This window comes from Pongo pygmaeus, chromosome 10 (genome assembly GCF_028885625.2).
Source record: "Pongo pygmaeus isolate AG05252 chromosome 10, NHGRI_mPonPyg2-v2.0_pri, whole genome shotgun sequence".
Taxonomy (NCBI): Eukaryota; Metazoa; Chordata; class Mammalia; order Primates; family Hominidae; genus Pongo; species Pongo pygmaeus.
In genome coordinates, this window is record NC_072383.2 from 66,113,764 (window position 1) to 66,135,000 (window position 21,237).

Sequence of the window (21,237 nt, forward strand, 5' to 3'; positions counted from 1 at the left end):
GATATACCTGAGACTGGGCAATTAACAAAAGAAAGAGGTTTATTGGACTCACAGTTCCATGTGGCTGTGGAGGCCTCATAACCATGGCAGAAGGTGAAAGGCACACCTCACATGGCAGCAGACAAGAGAAGAGAGCTTTTGCAGGGAAACTCCCCTTTTTAAAACCATCAGATCTTGTGAGACTTATTCTACTATCAAGAGAACAGCCCCCATGATTCAATTACCTCCCACTGGGTCCCTCCCACAACGTGGGAATTCAAGATGAGATTTTGGTGGGGACATAGCCAAACCATATCAGTGAGATTACAAATGCTGTGCTTGAGCATGGGTATACCTGCAAACCAAGAGTCCACTGGCTATAGAATATTCTAGAACATTTCTCTCCATAATGGGATTATCAGTGGCAAGGATGCCAAACGGTGGGAGGTTAAGTTCCACTTTTGTTTTCTTTCTTCTGATGACCTTTAGAGGGCTCCACTTAGGAAGAACACCAAATTTGGAACTTGGCCAGAGGTTGTGAAGTTCGAGGAGTTATATATATGCGCTCCAGGTATGGCTGCAGCTGTAGTACAGGTGCCCATCCACTTAATAGGCAAGGCCAGAAACATGTTGGATACACATAAAAAGAAGAACCCAATTCCTTTTAATGAAACTCCCAAGGAGGGACTTTGTAACCAGTCATAGGTGTGATTAGTTTGGATTCCAGTATAATTTGCATAAATAGGGGGATTTCATGGTCCCTGGGGATTCAATGTGAACGGGCAATGACTGAAAAAGTAGTTATCCACACATTAGGGAGTAAAAGTTTCACTTGTTGTGTTGTGTAAATATGGGGCCTGACAGATAAGATTTCTAAATATTAATTGGTTAAAGGAAAATTGAGGAAAAGCCGTATTAGTGAGGTTAAGAAGTTGTCCAGTTTCAACCCCTATTCCTATATATTCCATCCAAGTTGCTAAACTATTTACAAGCATAAAGGAATCATTTTAAATTTTGCTGGCATTAACTTTGTTGTTTTCCCACCATAGAGAAAACCTGTGGAGGTCCTCGGTGAACTCATCAGTCATCATACAGCTCCCATTCCTGGTGTGTCTCTTTATACTTGAGGGTGTAATTACAATGGGCTTGTGTTAAAGCCCCTAGGAAAGGGCCAGGCCCTTCCGAGTTTCTGAAGGCTCACTTTACAGGCCATTTCTGGTGCCTTCCCTATTCACTGGGTTACAGTGGATGATTGCCATGCGAGATCAATTGACCTAGGTGCTCCTCCTAAACCTGTGTTTTTGGTGTACGTGTACATAGTGTAGTCAAATCCAGAGTATCAAGTATTGGGTTTGTGTGTTAGCCATTTCTTCTCTAGAGAGTGGGATGGCTAGGAATGTAATGTTATTCTCGAGTGCCTGCCTATGTGGGCATATCCAGCAGTTAGTACGATGTGTTATGTTAGTAACCTGAGATATTACTGGGTAGAGCAGGTGCCTGGTTGCAGCCATTGAGGCAATAGTTAGCCATGATAGACACCAAAAAAACAGAGCCATATTTAAGGAAAATGACAATATATAGTAAACTTAGAAAAGAAGAAGGGCTGCAAAGAGTATGAGAAAAACAGTTAAACAAATACCTAGTATCTTAGCACATCAATGTTGTGGTTTGGGGGTAAATAACATTACTAGGACAAGTATAAAGAAATTTTGGGCCTGACACCTGTAAACCCAGCACTTTGGGAGGCTGAGGCGGGCCGATCACTTGAGGCCAGGAGTTCAAGACCAGCCTGGCCAACATGGTGAAATCTTGTTTCTATTAAAAATACAAAAATTAGCCGGGCATGGTGGCAAGTGACTGTAGTCCCAGCTACTCAGGAGGCTGAGGTGGAAGAATCACTTGAACCCAGGAGGTGGAGGTTGCAGTGAGCCAAGATTGCGCCACTTTACTCCAGGCTGGGTGACAGAGCAAGACGCCATCTCAAAAAAGAAAAAGAAGAAAGAAAGAAATTTAATCTGGGTAGTAGTTTAGGAGGTCTCCCTGCAAATAGCAACTTTGTACTATTTCCCTTATAAAAGCATTAATATTAAGAGCATGAAGCTGCTCAAGGGAGGCAGATGGATAATTACTGAGAGCTTGCAGTAAAATTGAATAAAAAGAGCCGCTTTAAGAGTAATATTTAAAAGAGGTGTTGGATTTATTTTCATTAACTTTTAAGGAGGTTAAAAATTCTAGGCTGCTTGATTTAACAAAACCTCTTTTACCTTTTTTCTTTAAATGAGTTTTCAATGTTAATATTCTAGTTAGACCATAAATAATGAGTCTTATCTCAGCACTAGCAGCTTAGTAACAGCAGATTTAAAGCAGGCAGAAAAAAGAGGGGGAAGACAGAGAGCTTTAGGGGACTCTACTTAACTCTGTAGTGCAGATTGACCATTTGAGCTCTGAAGTTTTCTTGTTGTAATTTGCCCATTAGTTTAAAATGTGCACAGAAACAGGCCATAATATGTAACGAGCTGGAGATTTAAAGAGAATGACAAAATCAGGGGATAGGATGTTAGAAACTGTCTTTCCCTTTTAAGGCTGGACCCCTGGAATGAACAGAAAAAGAGAAAAAAGCAAAGAATGGAGAGGAAAAGGTTAAGTTTTACAGGAAGGCTTGTGAGCATTCCAGCCACTGCACAGCCTGTGGAGCAGGGCCAGCACCTCTACCACTTTCATTTATCTCCCATCAGGGAAAGCCTTAGCACCCCAGACTTTCACAGTGTGAGATGAATTTCTCCCACTTCCACCAGTCACCAGCTAAGGTGACCTGTTCCAGCCAGATCAGAGAGCCCCTTCAGCTTAAGGCCATTAGGAGTTGGGATTTTGTTCCAGGGGCCCTTTGGCTCTCAGGGCAATCCCATTTCCAGTGGCGGAGTTTGTGGCAGAGGCGGCAAGCCATACGGGGCTTTTTTCCTTTATTTCATTGGGTCACTTTGCCTTTCTTCTTGCCTGCTTTTCTGTTCCAGTGGCGGTTATCTGGAGGAGAGTGCTTAGGGCAACTTGGAGGGGGCTGGGGGCTTGTAAAGCAGCCAACAGTTAAGCCTGCCTCTTGTCTCTGTCTTTTTCTTTCTTCTTAGCTTTGTTTTCTTTATTCTGCTTTTGGTTATAAAGACTAAGGAGGCTAATTTGAGGATTTCCTGCGTAGGAGCCATGCTGTATTACACAAGAAAATTAGAAGCTTCTTTTTGAGAGTCTGAGGGTTAAGTTTGTTCCAATGCTTTAGAATGCAGCCTAGAGGTGAGTCTGAAAGAATAGATGGGGTTGTCCCATGGTGGGACTGGAAAACACACCACTCAGAGCCTCATGAACTGCATTTTTAGAGTCCCCAGTACTCACCACTACATCACGGAACCTCACACTGAACTGCATTTTCTCTTGAGCATCCCACCAAGATGAAAATCAGTCCACTTGCATCCACCAAGGGACTTGGGTGCACTTTCTAAAGGAGCATCCCACCTGTTAGTAAAGACCTCTCAGCCACTTGGGGGCCTTAAGTTGGATGATTAGTCCAGGTACTCACTTAACGCTAGATGATCAGCCCAGATACGAGGAAAAAGGTAAAGGAAGAACTCCACCTGGCGCCAGCCCAGGGAAGGGGCAGGGAAGGGAAGACTCACTGTTCTGAGGCTGTCTGAGTTCACCTTATTCAGCAACATTGGAACAGAATGGCTGGCTGACTCCATGAGGGAATTCAGAATGAGAAAGAGAGGGTCTGAGGCACCCAAAACGTGTGAATTTGCTCTGAATGAGCCTCCGCTACCAGTCATGCCACACTTAGGGATTAGGGACTTCTGACCAGAGAAGAGAGGAAAAAGACTTCCTCCCTAATGGGAGAGGCAGCTAACTCTTTTCACCCTCTGACCTTTAGGCAACACCAGAGAACAGCCCTGGCCAGTTACCAACAATTGCCAGAGAGATACTAGAAGCTGGCTGCTGAAAGACTGAAAAGAGAAAATAAACTTAGGTGCCTCACCTGAATGGGCATGGCAGTCAGATGCTTCCACGGGGACACCTTTCAGCCCACCAGAGTGTAGCCCTGGCCAGAGACCTACAATTGTCTCCGTGCTTAGATGCTATCCACCGAGGGTTCCAAGTTGGGAAAGAGAGAGAGGCAGGAGGGTTCCCTATGAGGAGAGAGAGTCCCCATGCAGAGAGAGTTCCCCATAAGGAGAGAGAGCTCCCCATGCGGGCCACCAAAATGTTGTGGGTGAGCGACAACTATCTGAGGCTGGTGGCACAGGTGGTAAAAGAATTTACCAAGACAATTGTGGGTAAAGAAAGGCAGATTTACTAGAGAAAGTATGAAAATATGTTTCAAGAGTGCAATGGGCAAGTTAGCAAAAGAGGGGCTGACTGCCAGGAAAAGACAAAGGCTTGCTGGGAATTTATTCTTTGTGCTCCCCTCTCACCACCAGGCTGGACCTAATCCTGCAGGAACTTGGCCAACAACTGGCAAGTGACCTGCAAAGTTGGTTCCTGATTTCTTGGAGAAGAAAATACCTTAGCAGCTGATGGCTGACTTCCGATCATTGACTTTGACCTCGTATGAAAAGACTTACACAATCTTTCAAATTCCTTCCCCCAGGAACGGCTCTTCATTGCTGGCATCCTTTGTCCATGCTTCTTGGTAGAACAAATCCAACCTTTATCTCTACCTCTTCTCTCTCTTCTCTGTAGCATTGCACAAATTTTGAAGATGAACCCCTTTCCCTCTCTATGTGTGTTTCATAAAATCTTGCCCATCTTACACCTATGGGTCTTCCCTATCAGTGCTGAACTTACTAGTAGGAATGATTCCCCAAAACACAGCTTTCCTTTTCCTTTAGTGTCTTACTTTCAGGGATACTGGAGAGTGCACTTTTCAGTAGGCCTAAACTAGAACTAAAACAGTTTATCTATAGCAATAGAGGCTACATGTATTTCTTTCCAGCAACATCACTCCTTTCTTTTATCCATAAATGACTAATGATAAGTTATTTTCAATTTCTCAACTTTTTTCTTTTCAACGGTACATGCTGAGTCAACATAATAAATCAGTATAGGCACTATAGCAGAGAGCCTTGAAATCAGATAGACCTGGCTCAATAAGGGTCAACTACTTATAGTTATAAAATGTTTCTTAACATGTCTCTAATGTAGCTTTCTTATTTGCAAAATTGGAATAATACTAATAGCTACCTCATTTTCTTAGAGTCAAGAATAAAGTTATGGGAATGGTAACATGATAATGATGATGATGATGATGATATTAAAGGAGAAAAATCACAAAACCACAAGACTTAGGATATCCAAGTGTTTATTGAGGTCAAATAAACATGTTATAGCTCTATAATTATTGTCATAAATATCAATATTAGCCTTATACTCAAGTAGCAATATCAAATAATGTTTCTATAAATAAATCCATATTAATAAAATGATATAAATAAAATGCAGTCTTACAATAATAATAAATACATTTATAAATATAAAGTACTGATTATGGAAACATGAAGTTATTTAGGGGTTTTTTTCCCCTAAAGGAATGGAAAGTAATCTTTTTTATGGAAAAAGACAATTATTTAAAAAATAAATTGTTTTCTGTGTATAGAACACCAGTTACAATAAAATGTTATCAATAAATATCTATGCTTAGAAAGTCTACCTTCTGGTCTTATAAACAAAAGTAGCATTGGTTTCCTTTGTAACTAAAGCAGGGGTTAATTTGGAATCCACCCATCATGATGGAGTTTGGCTTCCCATCTTCCTTTTGCTTAAAAAAAAAAATCGCTTTGGGGCATCTAATTGTTATTTCTAGCAGGGAAAGGGGGTTAGTTATTCATTTTTCAGCTTTGCTCTGGTCAAATGCAGGCATTTCTCAGAGACATAAACAGCAAATCCAGTTCTCCAATTGCTTTGATCTCTCCACTCTCTCCAAGCTGTGAAAATAAGAATGCAAAAGTATTTGAGCATTTATGCCATATTTTCTAAAGTGAACAAATTAGAAATTGCAAGATTAGGTTGATGGAGACAGAAACTGAGTTTTAAGCATTTGTAAAACATTCATAGTAATATCCCTTTAGTATTGTATGATTTGCCAAAGAGCTTAAAATGATGGCTCTCTGGACTGAGAGGCCACCAGCAGGCATCAATTTCAGGTGCACCTCACACTAATGAAGCTGTTTAAAAGCTGGGCAGAGCGTTGACCACCCCTTCTTAACCAGAGCAAGCAGACTGAAGTGAGGCTGGGATCTGGGGGATCCCAAGTGCCACCCGTTATGCCTTGGCCTGTTTTGCAGCTCCAAAACTGTCTATGACAGACTACTTATAAGGAGCTTGTCCAACCCACAGCCCATGGGCCGCACATGGCCCAGGACAGCTTTGAATGCACCCTAACAGAAATTCATAAACTTTCTTAAAACATTATGAGATTTATTCATAGACTTTTTTAGCTCATCAGCTGCTGTTAGTGTTAGTGGATTTTATGTGTGTCCCAAGACAATTCTTTCAAGGTGGCCCAGGGAAGCCAAATGAATGGACACTCCTGATTTAAAACATCTCAGCTCAAATGACTTTGAACCATGTATTCACCAATACATTAAGGCTTTTTCTGTTTCCACCTTTTTGACAGAGTAAAAGAAAAGTTTTCACTTTTGTGGGAAAAATACCAAAGAAGTCTTTTCCACTTGCTTTAGTTAATAGAAAACCAGATACAGGTCCTAACATTCATTCTTTCTCTCTCCAAGTCAAATGCAGATGAGGATCCCAAACTTAATTGAAGAGGAAACCCAAATTCAAGTGAAAAGCATTCCCTACTGAAATTCCTCTAATCTATCATATTTGCATTATTTCAAGAAAAACCTTGTCACCATTGTCCTCTATATAATACATGGTTCTTTCTTTTCCTGCTTTCTTCCGCCCTTTCACCTTTCCATACTTCTTTTGACATAAAGCCAAAAAGATATTCTTTTCTATCTCAAAGACTCCAAGACTAAAAAGAATTTTAAAGTTTATCATCCCCTGCTGTCTGTCATGCATTTTACTACCAGCCTGCGTTCTGCTTTTACCCCCAGCGAGAGGGAATTAATGCCTCCCAAAACCACCCTATTTCAGACAGCTCTGGCAGTTTCTCCTCCTGTTGATCTTTCTCTGAACAACATTCGTTTCCCTCCTGTGCTTTCTGAAGCTACCAGCAAAAAAGCATAATCACTCTTCCACATGGCAACCCATTGCAAATATGAAATTTATTCTTTCAAAATGGATTAAAGGCCTTGAAAATCACACAGATCACCATGAGATTTTCCTCTCTCACACTTCACTTTTCTAAAGACAACAAGCATGCTGAAATCAGTAATTTTTTAAGCAAGACGTGTAAAGCACGCCTTGTCTGTGGCATGCTAACATTCAGCCCTCCGTTTCTAGATAATAGCTCTATAACAAGAGAACTGGGCTTCACAATTTAAAACTACAAAGCCTTCAATTATCAAAGGAAGAAACAGTCACATTCATTAAATGATGTTCAGGAAGAAATGCTTTTTTAAAAAGTCAAGAGGGAAAAAGGGGGAATTAAGGTTAAGCTTGTTACTGAAAATTCCATCAACTGGAGCCTTCATGTTTCTGAGTATTTAGTTGTACCTGCCTGCAAGAGCATCACTTTCACTGCTCCTAATCATTCCTCTGATTTTGGGGTGAGTCACTATTGTTAGTCTAAGCCTTCCATTGTTGTTCTTTTCACCAAATAGGCCACATGATGGTATCATTCACTATAGAAATGTACACCAGCCCACCATGGATAAATGCTCCCTAGGAATTTGTTGAGGGAGTGAAGGAAGAAACTAGAATGGAAGGTCTTGATGGGAGAGAGGAAGAAAAAAGACTTACCAATTCAGACTTCCATTTAACTATAATAAATCTCTTACTAATATTTTCACTCTATTTGAACCTGTATGAAAGAGATCAGGGGTTGTCTGCTCTTGCTTTTAAACTAAAATCAATAGCTGATAGATATTATTATAATTAAAAATAAGTATTTAGTACTCCAGAAATTAGCCCTATATGCAAGTCCAGCTCTTTTCTTGTTGTTCTGAGTTTATTCTTCCAAGTTTCAAAGCAATGCATTAATGCCTTCAAAAATTACTTCAAATAAATTTGCCCATAGGCATTTTTCTGTTTTTAAACAAGTGCTTCTTCAGATTACATGAGTCAACAGGAATCTGAAATTTCTTTATGAATTAATGATACCAAAACTAATCTGTATCACCACCGGGAAAAGTTCTGGCTTGGGATTCAGGAGACCTGCATTCTAGCCCTATCTCTGCCACTGGCCATCCCCAGAACGTGAGGTTATGTGACTAGACAGGCTAAGATCCCAACCAGTTCTAGAATTCTACAATTTGCAAAATTTGGAAACTGACATCTAGATATATAGATATATCTACATACACAGACACCAAAGTAATCACCCTGGTGGTAGGAGAATCAAGTGAAAAATCACAAAGTGGTGGGAAGAAAGAAAGGAAAAAAAAAATTTGTCTCTCCTATTGCATGACTTAGCATTGACAGTTATCAGTCCTACCTTTTTCACTGTGTCCTTCAGCTTTTGCACATTCCTCTGGATATGCAGGTCATCACCTTCAATATGCTATAAAACAAAAACAAGCATAACTATCTTAATGTTGTGCTGAAACTTTATGAACCTCCACACCCATGGAGGTACGGTGCAATTCACCTGGAATTAAAGCTCTTAGTAATTTTGCCCACAATGACCTAGATTTCAACAGTGACCTAGATTTCCTGAGCTCTTGAATTCCCTTGGACACCAGAATCCAGTCACTTCCCTTACAAGAGACCTCTCTTCATCTTTGGGAAATCCTACTGAGGTTTGTATTTGTGGAAAGAGCGGAGTGGTTTATGCAAATTCTGTAAGGAATAAAACCTCTGTCGTACCTCCAGAAAATTGAATGCTCAGAACAAGAAATGTACATAAAACATCTCATGTGAAAACTAAGCCCTCTTCAGTAAGTCCTAGGGCCTTTTACTGGGCCCACTCCACTCAAACTTTTTTTCATAGTTTCAAATGTTCAGCGGCATCAAGTTCACACGCCTCCGATTTTGTGGCTTCCCATGACATCAACAGGGCAACAGTCTGCCGACCCACCACCGACATTAAGCCTTCCCATTTCCCATTTTCTCTTCTACTTTCTCTCCATGCCATCCCCTCCCCTCAACAACTTAGACTCAATGGATCCATTTCCACATCTAGATGTTTTTCCCAACACCTTTCTCATCTTACACAACCTGAGTTGCCTTTTTTCCAGAGACAAACTAACACGGCTTCTATACACTTAAGTTCCAGACCCAATTCACCACTATAAACTCAAGATGTGACTCAATCAAAGTAAAAACAAACACTCTATGATCCCAAATGACTCCTGATAATACTGCTGCCAAGACACTTCTTCCTGCTAGCTTAGGGGTAGGGGGAAGGAGACAGAGTTGGGGTAAGGGGGTCTCTGTGGAAGAAAGAGGGAAGGAGGGGTAGGTAGGTGGGCATAGGCTGAGAGCTGAACTTACACATGTGCTTAGCCTGTTGCTGAGCCTGGCCAGGAAAGGCACCACCTCTTGCATATAAGGCTGGAACCTATCAGATTGAGGGAACAGCACTTCTTCAAGGGTGAAGTTCAGCACCTGCTTCATCAGATAGCAGCGCTCACTCATCTGCAGATGGAAGGGAAACAGCAAGGGTCATAAGGGATAAGACCTAAACCATCATCACCACCACTCCAAGTACCCATGGACAGCACACGGCCATGTTCGTCACAACTGTAGCTTACACTGACTCCGCGGAACAGTTTCTCCCCAATGAGGCGAACGTCTGTATTGTTATCAGCCAAGCTAGCCTGGAAGAGAAGAAAAGACTAAGTGCCTGAACATTGAGCAGATAGAAAAAAAAATCTATACATAGACATGTGCCCCATCCCCTCTCCCCAGAGCAACCCCATAAAGACTAAAAGCAGAATTCAGATGTGTGCATGAGTTTAGAACAACGCACAGAGGTATAAAGGAAAAAAAAAAATCATCAGATGGGTTACTGAATGGCCGCACTTTGGGAAAAATTCATCATATGTATCATAAAGGCCAAAATGGAAGGAAGAAGTTCAAGTAAAAAAAAAAAAAAAAAAAAGCCAGATTCCCAGAGTCTCTGAAAAAACAGAAAATTTATCTACCCTCAGGGATAAACAGTGGGTTCCTAAAGCTCTTAGAGATGCTCTGAAGAAAAGTTTAAGAACTATTTGGGTTCCAAGTAGATCCAAAGAGAAAGAGCGGGATTGAGATGCATACCTCCTTAGCCAGCATGAAGGTGCGGTTGGTGATATAGGGCTGCTGGAAGTTGGACTTGTCAAGCCTGCAGTGGGAGCTGATGGGCGCAGCTGCTCCTCCCTGTACCAAGAGGGCCAAGAGAAGGAGGCAGCTGGTGGCCAGAGTCCCCATAAGGAAAGAGCTCACAGATTTCTGCAGGGCGGCCATTGCAGACAACTCTTAATTCGAGCAACTGGTGACTGGGGAAGGAGAACCTGGTTGAAGGCAACGTGAAGGAACAAAATTAGTCAAGAAGTATTTCATCAGACTAACCAATTGTACCAAGTTTGCCGAAACGCTTACCTGTTCTGAAGATTCTGCTTGTGACGGGGAAGGCAGAAGCTGCTGCTTTTATAGCCCCCAGGATACTGACTTTTTTTTAATTGTGAAAAATATGACATCAGCAATTATCTAATTTCCAGTACTGTCTTCTGAGAACGACCTAACCACCACAGGAGCCCACAAAACACCACCTCTATCCTTTCCACCTTGAGATGCAAGTGTTTCCCTAAAACGTCACTATTAGAGCCCAGAGGGTATTTTACAGACAAATCCCAGAAATTTTCTAAACCCTACATATTTTTCAAAGAAAACAATTGTTTTCTCTTAGTAGAGTTCAGATTTAGTATAAAATGTTTTGAACTCCTATAGTGGCTGAGTAAGCATTTTGGTCACGGACTCATTTTCCTACCAGCTTTATAGATTCTTATCTCATTGGAGGTGATCAGAAAAAAAGGACCCATGTCCTATATCCACTGCTTTAAAGTAAATGGTAATGACAGCTAACAGATCATTCCATTATTAAAATAATTTTATCTCGTTTTTAAACATGCTGAATTCTAAACCAGACTTACGTTTCAAAAATAACTGTCTTGGCTAATCTAATTATTGTTTTCTTCCCTTTCTGGGACCATTTTTAAGTGATCATAACAATTAAGGCAGAAGCAAATATATCTTAAAATTGTATTAATTGAATTATAATCAATATCAACTTAAGTTTGTAAATACTAATGCTGAACAATCTGATCTCCATTTTTCTTAACATGTAAACTTTTTTAAAAATAAAAGAATACCATGGATATAGTTCATCTTAAAATTTTACCTAATTCTAAACTTCACACAAGTCTCAACATAATATTTCCAAATAATCTTATAACAATTATATATGTGTGTATATATATTATATATGTGAGTATACTATATATATACATATATATGCAACGTTATATATATACATATATACACACACATACATGGATGTCTGAAGAAGGGAATATAGGAATATAGAGGTTCCACGTTACCTTCAAATTATTTGAAAATACACCTAAAACTAGACTGGAAATTCTCCCACAGAGCAAGAGAAGGAAGCAAGTGCAACTATCAAAATGCAAATACCTATTGCTGAGGGAAGGAATGTGAATTAATGCAAATTTGTATAATCAGATTTTTCTCCTCACAACTAGTTAAGATCAGGAGTGTTGAAGAACTGGGAGAAGAGATGTAAATAATTGTAAAACCTAGACCACTTTTTGAGATGGCACAGACCTAAGCAAGGTGCCACTGTGAAGGGTCGGAACCACATGAGGACACTGAGCATTTGTGAAGGTGGCCAGAGGATAAAGAAGCAAAAAGGAAGATTAGTGAGAGTAAATAACACCACATGATCACACTTGCATGTGGAATCTAAAACACTTGAACTCATAGAAAGAAAGAGTAGAATGGTGGTTGCCAGGGGCTGGGTGGGCAAGGGGCAGTGAGTTGGGGAGATGTTACCCAAAGGATACAACATTTCAGTTAAAGAAGAGGAATGAGTTGAAGCGCTCTATTGTCCATTACGGTAACTATAGTTAAGAACAATATATCGTATACTTAAAAATCACAAAGAGCATAGATTGTAAATGTTCTCATTACAAAAAAAAATTCCAAGTATGTGAGGTAATACATATATGTTAATTCACTCAATTTAGCCATTCCACAGTGTATGCATATATCAAAACATGTATGAAATCAACGTAAGTATCCACAGATGGATGAATGGATAAATAAAATGTGGTATATATACACAATGGAATACTATTCAGCCATAAAAGAAATGAAATCCTGTCATTTGCAATAACGTGAATGAACCTGAAGGACATCATGTTAAGTGAAATAAATCAGATGCAGAAAAACAAATACTGCATGATCTCATATGTGGAAACTAAAAAATAATAATGATAATAATAAAGTTGATATAGAAGCAGAGAATATAACAGTGGTTTACCAGAGACTGGGGGAGTAAGTGGGGAAAGGAGGATGGGGAGAGGTTGGTCAACAGGTACAATGATACAATTAGGAGGAATAATTTCGGTATTCTATTACACAGTAGAAAGACTGTATTTAACAGGAAAATATTGTATTTTACAAAATAGCTAGAAGAGAGGCTTTTGAAGATTCTCACCACAAAGTAATGATAAATGCATGAGATGATGGATTCTCACCACAAAGTAATGATAAATGCATGAGGTGATGGATACACTAACTAACCTAATTGTATCATTATACAGCATACACTTATATCAAAACATCAAATTATACTTCATAAATATGTACAATTATAATGCGTCAATTTAAAAAATAAGTAATTTTTAAAACATCATATTGTGTAACATAAATACTGTATATATAATTTTTATTTGTCAAATAAAAATAAGATTTTTTTTCTGAATTGAAAAAAAATAGGTGTGTTCCAAATGTTTCCTTGGGGTTCACCATGGGCCCGAGAAAAGATAATGAAACTCTTCCTTATTCAATTTCCTATTATATATGGCCATTTTTGCCCAGAACTCCGCATAATTCTATTAGCACTAGATTTAAGCTATTCATCGATTAAATAGGCTTTTGTTGGTTTGCCTGGGAAACTGACCAGCATACATAATTTTGTTTCCATAGGAAAATAAGTGTTGACATCGTTGAATTACATGCTTTCGAGGGAAGAGTCTCTGTCTCTTTCGTCTTTGTGACTCCAACACTTAGAACAGTGCTACACACATAGGAAGGACTCAATAAAAGCATATTGACAGCCTTTACGGTATTTCTAAAGTTGGTGTTTGACCCAGTCCTGCTTACCAGCTTATTGTTCCTGAACAGAAAATAAATCACTGTGAAACAGAAAGAGAATGCCAGAAAATTGCAAAGTCCTCTTTAAGAGCAGCAGTGTGTCTCTTATTCATTGTATGCCCCTGATGGACCAAACATCAATAAGATAGTGTTAATGGAGCCTAGATCTTAAGTTTCAATTAGTTTAACTAAAACTCACTAAAGGGAAAATCTGCTCTGGTGTTGTATGGGGGTTTCTGAACAGTCATACTAGGAGTCTTAGAAATATTTGCTATTAGAAGAGATTGTGAGGCTGGGCGCGGTGGCTCACGCCTATAATCCCAGCACTTTGGGAGGCTGAGGTGGGCAGATCACCTGAGGTCAGGAGTTTGAGACTAGTCTGGCCAACATGGTGAAACCCTGTCTCTACTAAAAATACAAAAATTAGCTGGGGGTGGTGGTGCACCTGTAGTCCCAGCTACTCGGGAGGCTGAGGTGGGAGAATCGCTTGAACCCGGGAGGCTGAGATTGCAGTGAGACAAGATCGCCCCACGGTGCTATAGTCTGGGTGACAGAGAAAGATTCTGTCTCAAAAAAAAAAAAATAGAAGAGATTGTGGATATAACACAAAGGTGCTCCTGTGAAAACAACCAGACACATATGTATGCTAAATACTTTCAGATTATAATGGGCCTTTTCTGCAGTTGTTTCCTTTTGGATTTTCAAGTCTCTCCCAAAGCCACTGCAGATGAAGAGCAACCCCAATGCCCACCTCCCAGGTCCCAGACAGACCATACCCGTGGTTGATTTGGAATATGTAACAATTTACCTGATCTAATGCCAAGAAGGACTAATCAGAATCCTCAACCAGAAGTAAGCTTTGGCTGTCTCATTCACTATACTGTGCCTAGCACCTGGAACAGTGCCTGGCATCTAGCGGCAAAATAAATATTCATTGACCACATACATAAAATAGTTTCCCAACTCATTAACTGATGCTAGAAAATTCATGACTGGAAATGCATTCTTTAAGACACAAATCTCCCTAGAAGAAAGAAGACTTTTGGTATCACAGGTAAAAATATTTGTACTCATCATACTCCTCAGTCCAGTGCACATGATCATTGTTCTATACAAGTTTCTGCATGTGTGTGTGTGCACACGTGCATGGGTGTGATCCTAACCTCATCATTCTCCTTCCCTCCCCACTAAACACCTACCACCATCTCTACCATTGCCATAGGTCATAGCTCTAATGTTTCATGTGTATTTCTGAATATCGATGCATCCCTGTGCAGAAAGAAGTGTTGTTTAGTGTGTGTAGCTATTTTTATTTTACAGGAATGGCTCTCTTTCTTACCTTTTTACTGAGCATGATGTCTTACCATCTGTCCATGTTTCTTTGGGTAGCCTCTGCTTGTAATGTGACATTCCAGAGTGTGTACCGACCACGTTTTACTTATTCATTCTCCAACAGTGGGCACCTGAACTGCCTCCAATTGCCCAGACCACAGACATTGTAGCTCTAAACACCCTTATCCAAGTCATTTTTATGGTATTTTTTAGAGTATTTTTGACATAATTTTTGAAGTATGTCCACTAAGACATAAGGATAAGTTTATTAGCATTTACTAAATATTGCCAGATTGCTCTCCAGAAAGAGTGTTAATCTACTCTCACACCAGCAAATAAAGCTTCCTCTGTTTCCTTGAATCCCCCTCCACACTTTGTATTATCCAGCTTTAACTTGGCCAGGCTTTGGAGGTTTAAAATGGTATCTATCTTGTTACTGTTTTAATTTGCATTTTTCTTCATACACTTGTAGCCACTCGGGTTTCCACATTTTATACATTGGTTACCACATTAGTCACTCATTTTTCTAGCGGGCTTTGCTTTTTTTCTGTTGTTGATTTGTAAGAGTTTCCTGTATATTTTTGGTTGTAGCCATAACAAACTCTCCTCCTTTTGTTGTTGTTGTTTTTTTTTGTTTGTTTGTTTTGTTTTTTTTTTTTTTTGAGACGGAGTCTCGCTCTGTCACCCAGGCTGGAGTGCAGTGGTGCAATTTTGGCTCACTGCAACCTCCACCTCCTCGGTTCAAGCAACTCTCCCACCTCAACCTCCCAAGTAGCTGGGATAACAGGCACCCGCCACCATGCCTGGCTAATTTTTAGTAGAGATGGGAGTTTTATCATATTGGCCAGGCTGGTCTCGAACTCCTGACCTCAAGAGATCCACCCACCTCGGCCTCCCAAAGTGCTGGATTACAGGCATGAGCCACCACACCTGACCTCCTCCCAATTTTTTATCTGTCAATTCACTTTGTTTATTTGGCCTTTGTTGAACAGCAAAACTTAATTTGGATGTCATCTAAGACATTATTTATAATTATATGATTTGCACTTTTCAAGGTGTGTTTGAAAAGCCTCTCTCCATCCCAAGGTCACAAAGACACTCTTCTATCTCATCTTCTATTTATTCTATGGCTTAACGTTTCACAATCAGGTCTTTAATGCATTTTTGTGTATGATGAAAGGTAAGAAATCCAATTTTATTCTTCTCCACATAGTGAGCCAGTTTTCCCAACATAGTCCACTAAACAATGTCTTTTATCATATGTGAATTCCCCATACATAGAAATATATATCTGAGTCCTCTTTTTTGTTCCATTGGTTTATTTATTTTTCTTTTTGTTCTTAAGCCAGTCATTACTGAAGAGTGTTTTTATAACTGAACAGGAAATTTTACGTTTTTTGCTCTACTTTTTCAGGGCTGACTTAGCTATTCATGGACTTTTCATATATATTTTATATAAAGCTTATGATAAATTTGTCAAGTTCCTGGAAAAATATGGCAGAAATTTTTACTAGGTTTTTATTAATGTAAAGACCGGTTTAAGGAGAATTAACATCTTAATAATGTGAGCTCATTACATCCAAGAGCATCGACCATGTCTCTGCCAAAGACCATCTTTTATACCCTTTTGCTGGTCTTTCAAAATTTTTTCCACTAAGGTCTTGTGTATGAGATTTAATTCCTACTTACTTTATGGGAGAAGTAAGATGCGAAGCTGTTATTAGTCACATTTACCTTGGTGTGAATAAGTACCTAGCTGGCTTGGAGAAAGGGACTATTCAATTACTCATCTCCTGAGAACACGAAGAGCAAGTGATTCACAGCCAGCGAGGAGAAGAGGTTAGAGGTACAGCAAAGAACAAAAGCTAGAGACTGGGGTTTTCAAACATAAACTGCATTTACTTCCCACTTCTGCTCTAAGGTAACCCTGGTGGTACCCAGAGTAACTTCCTACCAGTCCCACCTCACCTGCCACAATCTGCCCACAAAGACACTTGTCAACCATAGCCACCTTTCCCTTCTTCCTGGGGACTGAGTCTTCTCTGTCAGTATTATATCTCATCTTAAAGAGAAGACTCTATCCACAGGAATGTGTCATAATGTAAACGAGCATGTTTTTCTCCCTACTAATGCTAAGTACTGAAATCAACTTAAAAGATAGAAGAAGGCAACATTTATGGAAATTCTTCACTACTCTAGCGCAAACAGAATTTGATATTAGCTTCCTAACATCTGCCCTCTACTGTCATAGATTTTTTGAAGGCCACAGGTACATCCCAGTCTCTCTTTTCATTTATTGTTTTGGCGAGTAAATAGGTGTAAAGAGTCATAACCCACACTTGCTTCTGCCACCAGAGATTCAAAACACAATTAATTTACTAATATCAGTGAATATTTTATCCCAGTTCTCTAATCAGTTTTAGAGTTATTAACATTTTTCACATTTTGCAGAGGCTACATATTATTTTAAAACATAACTTTTAAAAATTCATATTCAAAACTCTGTGATTCTTGATGTTGTCTTACCAGATCCTCTCAGCCTTTGATGGGAACATTGCGGGCCAAGTAAACTAAACATTTGCTACACCCTCATGACCCTGTTAAACTTTTAAAAATATGAATCACAGGGTATGTATTTGTTCAGTCTTAGTAGATAATGCAGAACTGTTTTCTAAAATGGTTTTTCCAATTTATACTCTTTAGAGTAGCATATGAGAGTTTCATTTTCTATAAATGCTTGCCAACAATTGGTATTGTCTGTCCAAACACAGTTCCAAAGCCTAGGTTGATTTGGTTTTAAAATATCACAAATGTCAATCCTGAGAAAATGCCCCTTTTTCCTTTTCTTTGTCACTGTTCTAATTCAGCAGCTGCATGTGGACTATAAATAGGGTAAATTATCCCAAATTTGTGTTAGTTGGACAAGATGTCACTCTGAATTAGGGCAGATCTGAAATGCAACCTGTTGCAAAAGAGGTGCAATCTTGTTATTCCTTTCATATTCTTACAAATAAATGAAGATAATAATATTTCAACCTGTTTAACAAATATCTGTTTTGTGGCTGTTGGAATATTTTGCCAAATAAGGAATCTTGGCTCCACATTTCTTACTTTTAAAAAAATACAAATAGTCAGCATTAATTATATTGTAGTAACCTCAGGATTAATCTGAAATGGACTTGCTTTTGAAAGAAAAGATTAAATGTACGTAAATGCTGATTAGAGAATTAGAATTTAAACTGTATTCATATTAGTTAGTTAACATGCCTTTAGAGAAAGTAAAAGTACTCGAATGAGTTGGCAGGGGCAAGCAATTAAATATAAGAACCAAATAGAAATAGTGCGTAGACTATTTGACAGGCTGGAAAAGGAAAGAGTTACAATAAATAATATAGTCATAGACAAGTGGAATCATCCATTAAAGGCACAGTTTGTGAATGCATGAGTATGAGAGGAAATATCTGAGCGAGGTCTGCCTAGGAAATGGAGCAGAGACAAAAAGCTACACACAAGGTGCTGCACGAGAGAAAGGGGGCAGTGTGCTTTATTCCTTCATTTTCTCATTCATTCATTCACTGTAACATCAGCTCCATAAAAGCAAAGAGTTTGTATACCCGGAACAGTCCCTGGCACATCATAGATCCTCAGTAAGTTCTAGTTGGATGACTGAATGAATTATAAGCACAGATGACCAAATGATTGTTACAGTAAATATCTTTGACTATTCCATTTACTAAGCTCCTACCATTCAGCAAGCATGGAATATAGTAAGTGTTCAGGAAACACCAGATATTAACTACAAGGAGCTTCTTCATGAACAACATATGTAGCAACTGAGAGAAATACATGGAAATAGTAATGAGTGAATCACAAGTCAGGAAATAGAGATTCTGCAACTTAGCTAGATGTTTCACATTGCACAAGTCAAATCTCTTCAATGAATTAATGAGTCTTGTTCTTGCCTTAAAATCTTAGCATGAGTCTCTCTTTGCCTTCATCCTGTATGGTCAAACTGCCCTAAACCCTCTTGTGTCTTCCTCTGAAATATCTCTTTGTGTAGAATCTTTTCCTCTTTCAATCAATAAATATCTACTGACACTTTCTATTTTTGGAACCACTACGAGTGAGTTGTTGTCAAAAATAATCCCAGAAAGATATTTGTAATATATCTAATAAAGGACTCAAATCCAGAATTTATAGAGTTCTTGCAAATCAATAAAAGACCACCCAGGAGAAAAAAAAATGGACAAAACTTGAACAGGCACTTTGCAAAAGAGATCCAATAAACACATGAAAGGGGTTTGACTTTACTAGGCAAAGGGAAAAGCAAAATTAAAACCACACACCCACCAGAACGACTAAAATGAAAAAGACAGACAATACCAATTGTTGGCAAGCATTTAGAGCAAATGAAACTCTCATATGCTACTCTAAAGAGTATACATTGGAAAAACCATTTTAGAAAACTGTTCTGCATTATCTACTAAGACTAAACAAATACATACCCTGTGATTCAACTATTCAGTTTCTAGCCACATACCCTACAGAAATGAGCTTGTTTACAAAGAGACATGTACGGAAATATGCATAACAGCATTATTCATAATTGCCCCACACTGAAAACTTCAGAATGGATAAAGTGCAATATAGTTACATATTGGAATACTATACAGCAATAACGGTATACATTATATTGCTACATGTAACTACAAAGGAATAAATCCCACGAAAAAATGCTGAGCAAAAGAAATCAAATACAGAAAAATACCAGTAATATCATTTCTTTCATATAAAATTCAAAAAACAGGCAAAACTGGTCTATTACATTGGAAGTCAGAAGAGTAGTTACTTTAAGGGGGGCTGAGACACTGGAATGGGACTTTTGGGATGCTGGCAATGTTTTTCTCTATCTGGCTGATTGTATGGGTGTGTTTATATTGTGAAAATTTATTGAATTATGCATTTATGATTTATTCACTTTTCTATATGTATTTTGTAATTTAATGAAAATGTTCTTAAAGTCATTATTCCTCAGAATCAGTTAAATCTTTTCAATTCTCATCCTGTCCCCATGTTCTCAAATTCGGATAATAATTTCCAGGGCTTCCTTCTTTTGCTCAGTTCTGTACCTCCCAGGAGGTGGCTGTGTTGGCCTTTGCTATCTGTTCAGGCCTCTCCTCTTAGTTTGTGGACAAAACCCAGGGCATACTTACTGATTCCTAGAACTGACCATTCACACTCTAGATTTAATCTCTGTCCTTCTTTAATGTTACCAAGCATGACAATTCCTACTTTTCTATTCTGAATGCTCAATGCAATAAAGATTGTTGAATATCTGCCATGGGCCTGGTACTGTCTGTGACTTTGGGGGATATAAAATGACTGAGACATAGCCCTGTCCTCAAGGAACTTCAGAATACAATTCATACTGTAACATTTTCAATTCAACTGCTATGTCTCAGGCACTGGGCTGGACACTAGGGATGCAAGATGAAAAAGACATATTTCTTGCTCTTGGAGCACTCAGAGTACAGTGGAGATGACAATTATTCAAAGAAGAAAAATAACAATTCTATGTAGTATTTATTGCCCCGCAAATATGAGTTAACTTTAAATGAATAAAACATCTTTACAATGAAATTACAGCCACTGCAATAGAGATGGTTGATACTGAAAACTCATTCAAAACTTTAAGAAGGATGCTGGATTTGAGTAACATTTTAAATATTATCAGTACTTGGGCCAGTTGAAAGAATGGAAGAAGGACTATCCAAGAAGAGGAAGCAGCAGAAAAATAAAACTTGAACATGGGACTAGTTCAAGATAAAGAAATGACTCTTTGGATTAGAATGGAATGTACATGTTGGGAAGTGAAGGCAAAGAAGGGAAGGGAGGGAGGGTAGAAACAGCTTATGAGCATCTTTGAATACCAGCCAGATAGTCTGCACTTGATATGAAGGGCAATAGAGACCTGTTGTGGGCAGTTAAGCATGGAAGGAACCTGCAAAAAGCAACAATCTAAGCAGATAGCCAGAGAGTTATGAATTGGGGAGGCAGAAGCTGGCATCAGTGAGACCTGCTAGGAGGCTTCTGACACCAGTGGCGGGGTAATTTAGTACCGTTAGTGAGATAAGAAGCAATGATGACAATGACCAGTATCCAAAAACACTTGAGCCACCAATGGGTAAGATTTAGACTTAAAACTAATTTAAGACTATGACAAAATATTTTCTCAAAACTTTCATTCAGGCAATTCAGTAGAAAAACAAAGTCAACTATTTTTAAATGTTTTAAGGACTAGTGATTCCTAAAGAGTGGTCCCATACAGTACTTGTGATCAGTCAGAAAGATCTGGCAAATAATTGGCATATCCAGAATGGAAAGCTGGCATATGGAGGTCCCTGAGAAAGGTGCAGCCACTTAGGAGAAAAAGACAAATGGAAT

General features: G+C 39.0%; 1 protein-coding gene across 1 annotated transcript; it reads right to left on the reverse strand.

Moving 5' to 3' along the window:
• Positions 1–5,303: 5,303 nt before the first annotated feature.
• IL22 (interleukin 22) lies at positions 5,304–10,687 on the reverse strand. The gene is made up of 6 exons (XM_054444643.1): positions 10,666–10,687; positions 10,345–10,577; positions 9,837–9,902; positions 9,577–9,720; positions 8,579–8,644; positions 5,304–5,942 (listed from the first exon to the last, which is right to left on the reverse strand). The coding sequence occupies exons 2-6, from the start codon at positions 10,528–10,530 to the stop codon at positions 5,865–5,867; spliced, it is 540 nt and encodes a 179-aa protein (XP_054300618.1). The 5' UTR covers positions 10,531–10,577; positions 10,666–10,687; the 3' UTR covers positions 5,304–5,864.
• Between the last annotated feature and the right edge of the window lie 10,550 nt (positions 10,688–21,237).

Bases quoted from the DNA above. Each gene is read 5' to 3' on its own strand.
- IL22 (XM_054444643.1), bottom strand. From the start codon at position 10,530: ATGGCCGCCCTGCAGAAATCTGTGAGCTCTTTCCTTATGGGGACTCTG. The intron at 9,903-10,344 runs GTATGCATCTCA...CTTCTCTTCCAG, and splicing joins CCTTCATGCTGGCTAAGGAG to GCTAGCTTGGCTGATAACAA. The intron at 9,721-9,836 runs GTAAGCTACAGT...TTCCATCTGCAG, and splicing joins AACTGTTCCGCGGAGTCAGT to ATGAGTGAGCGCTGCTATCT.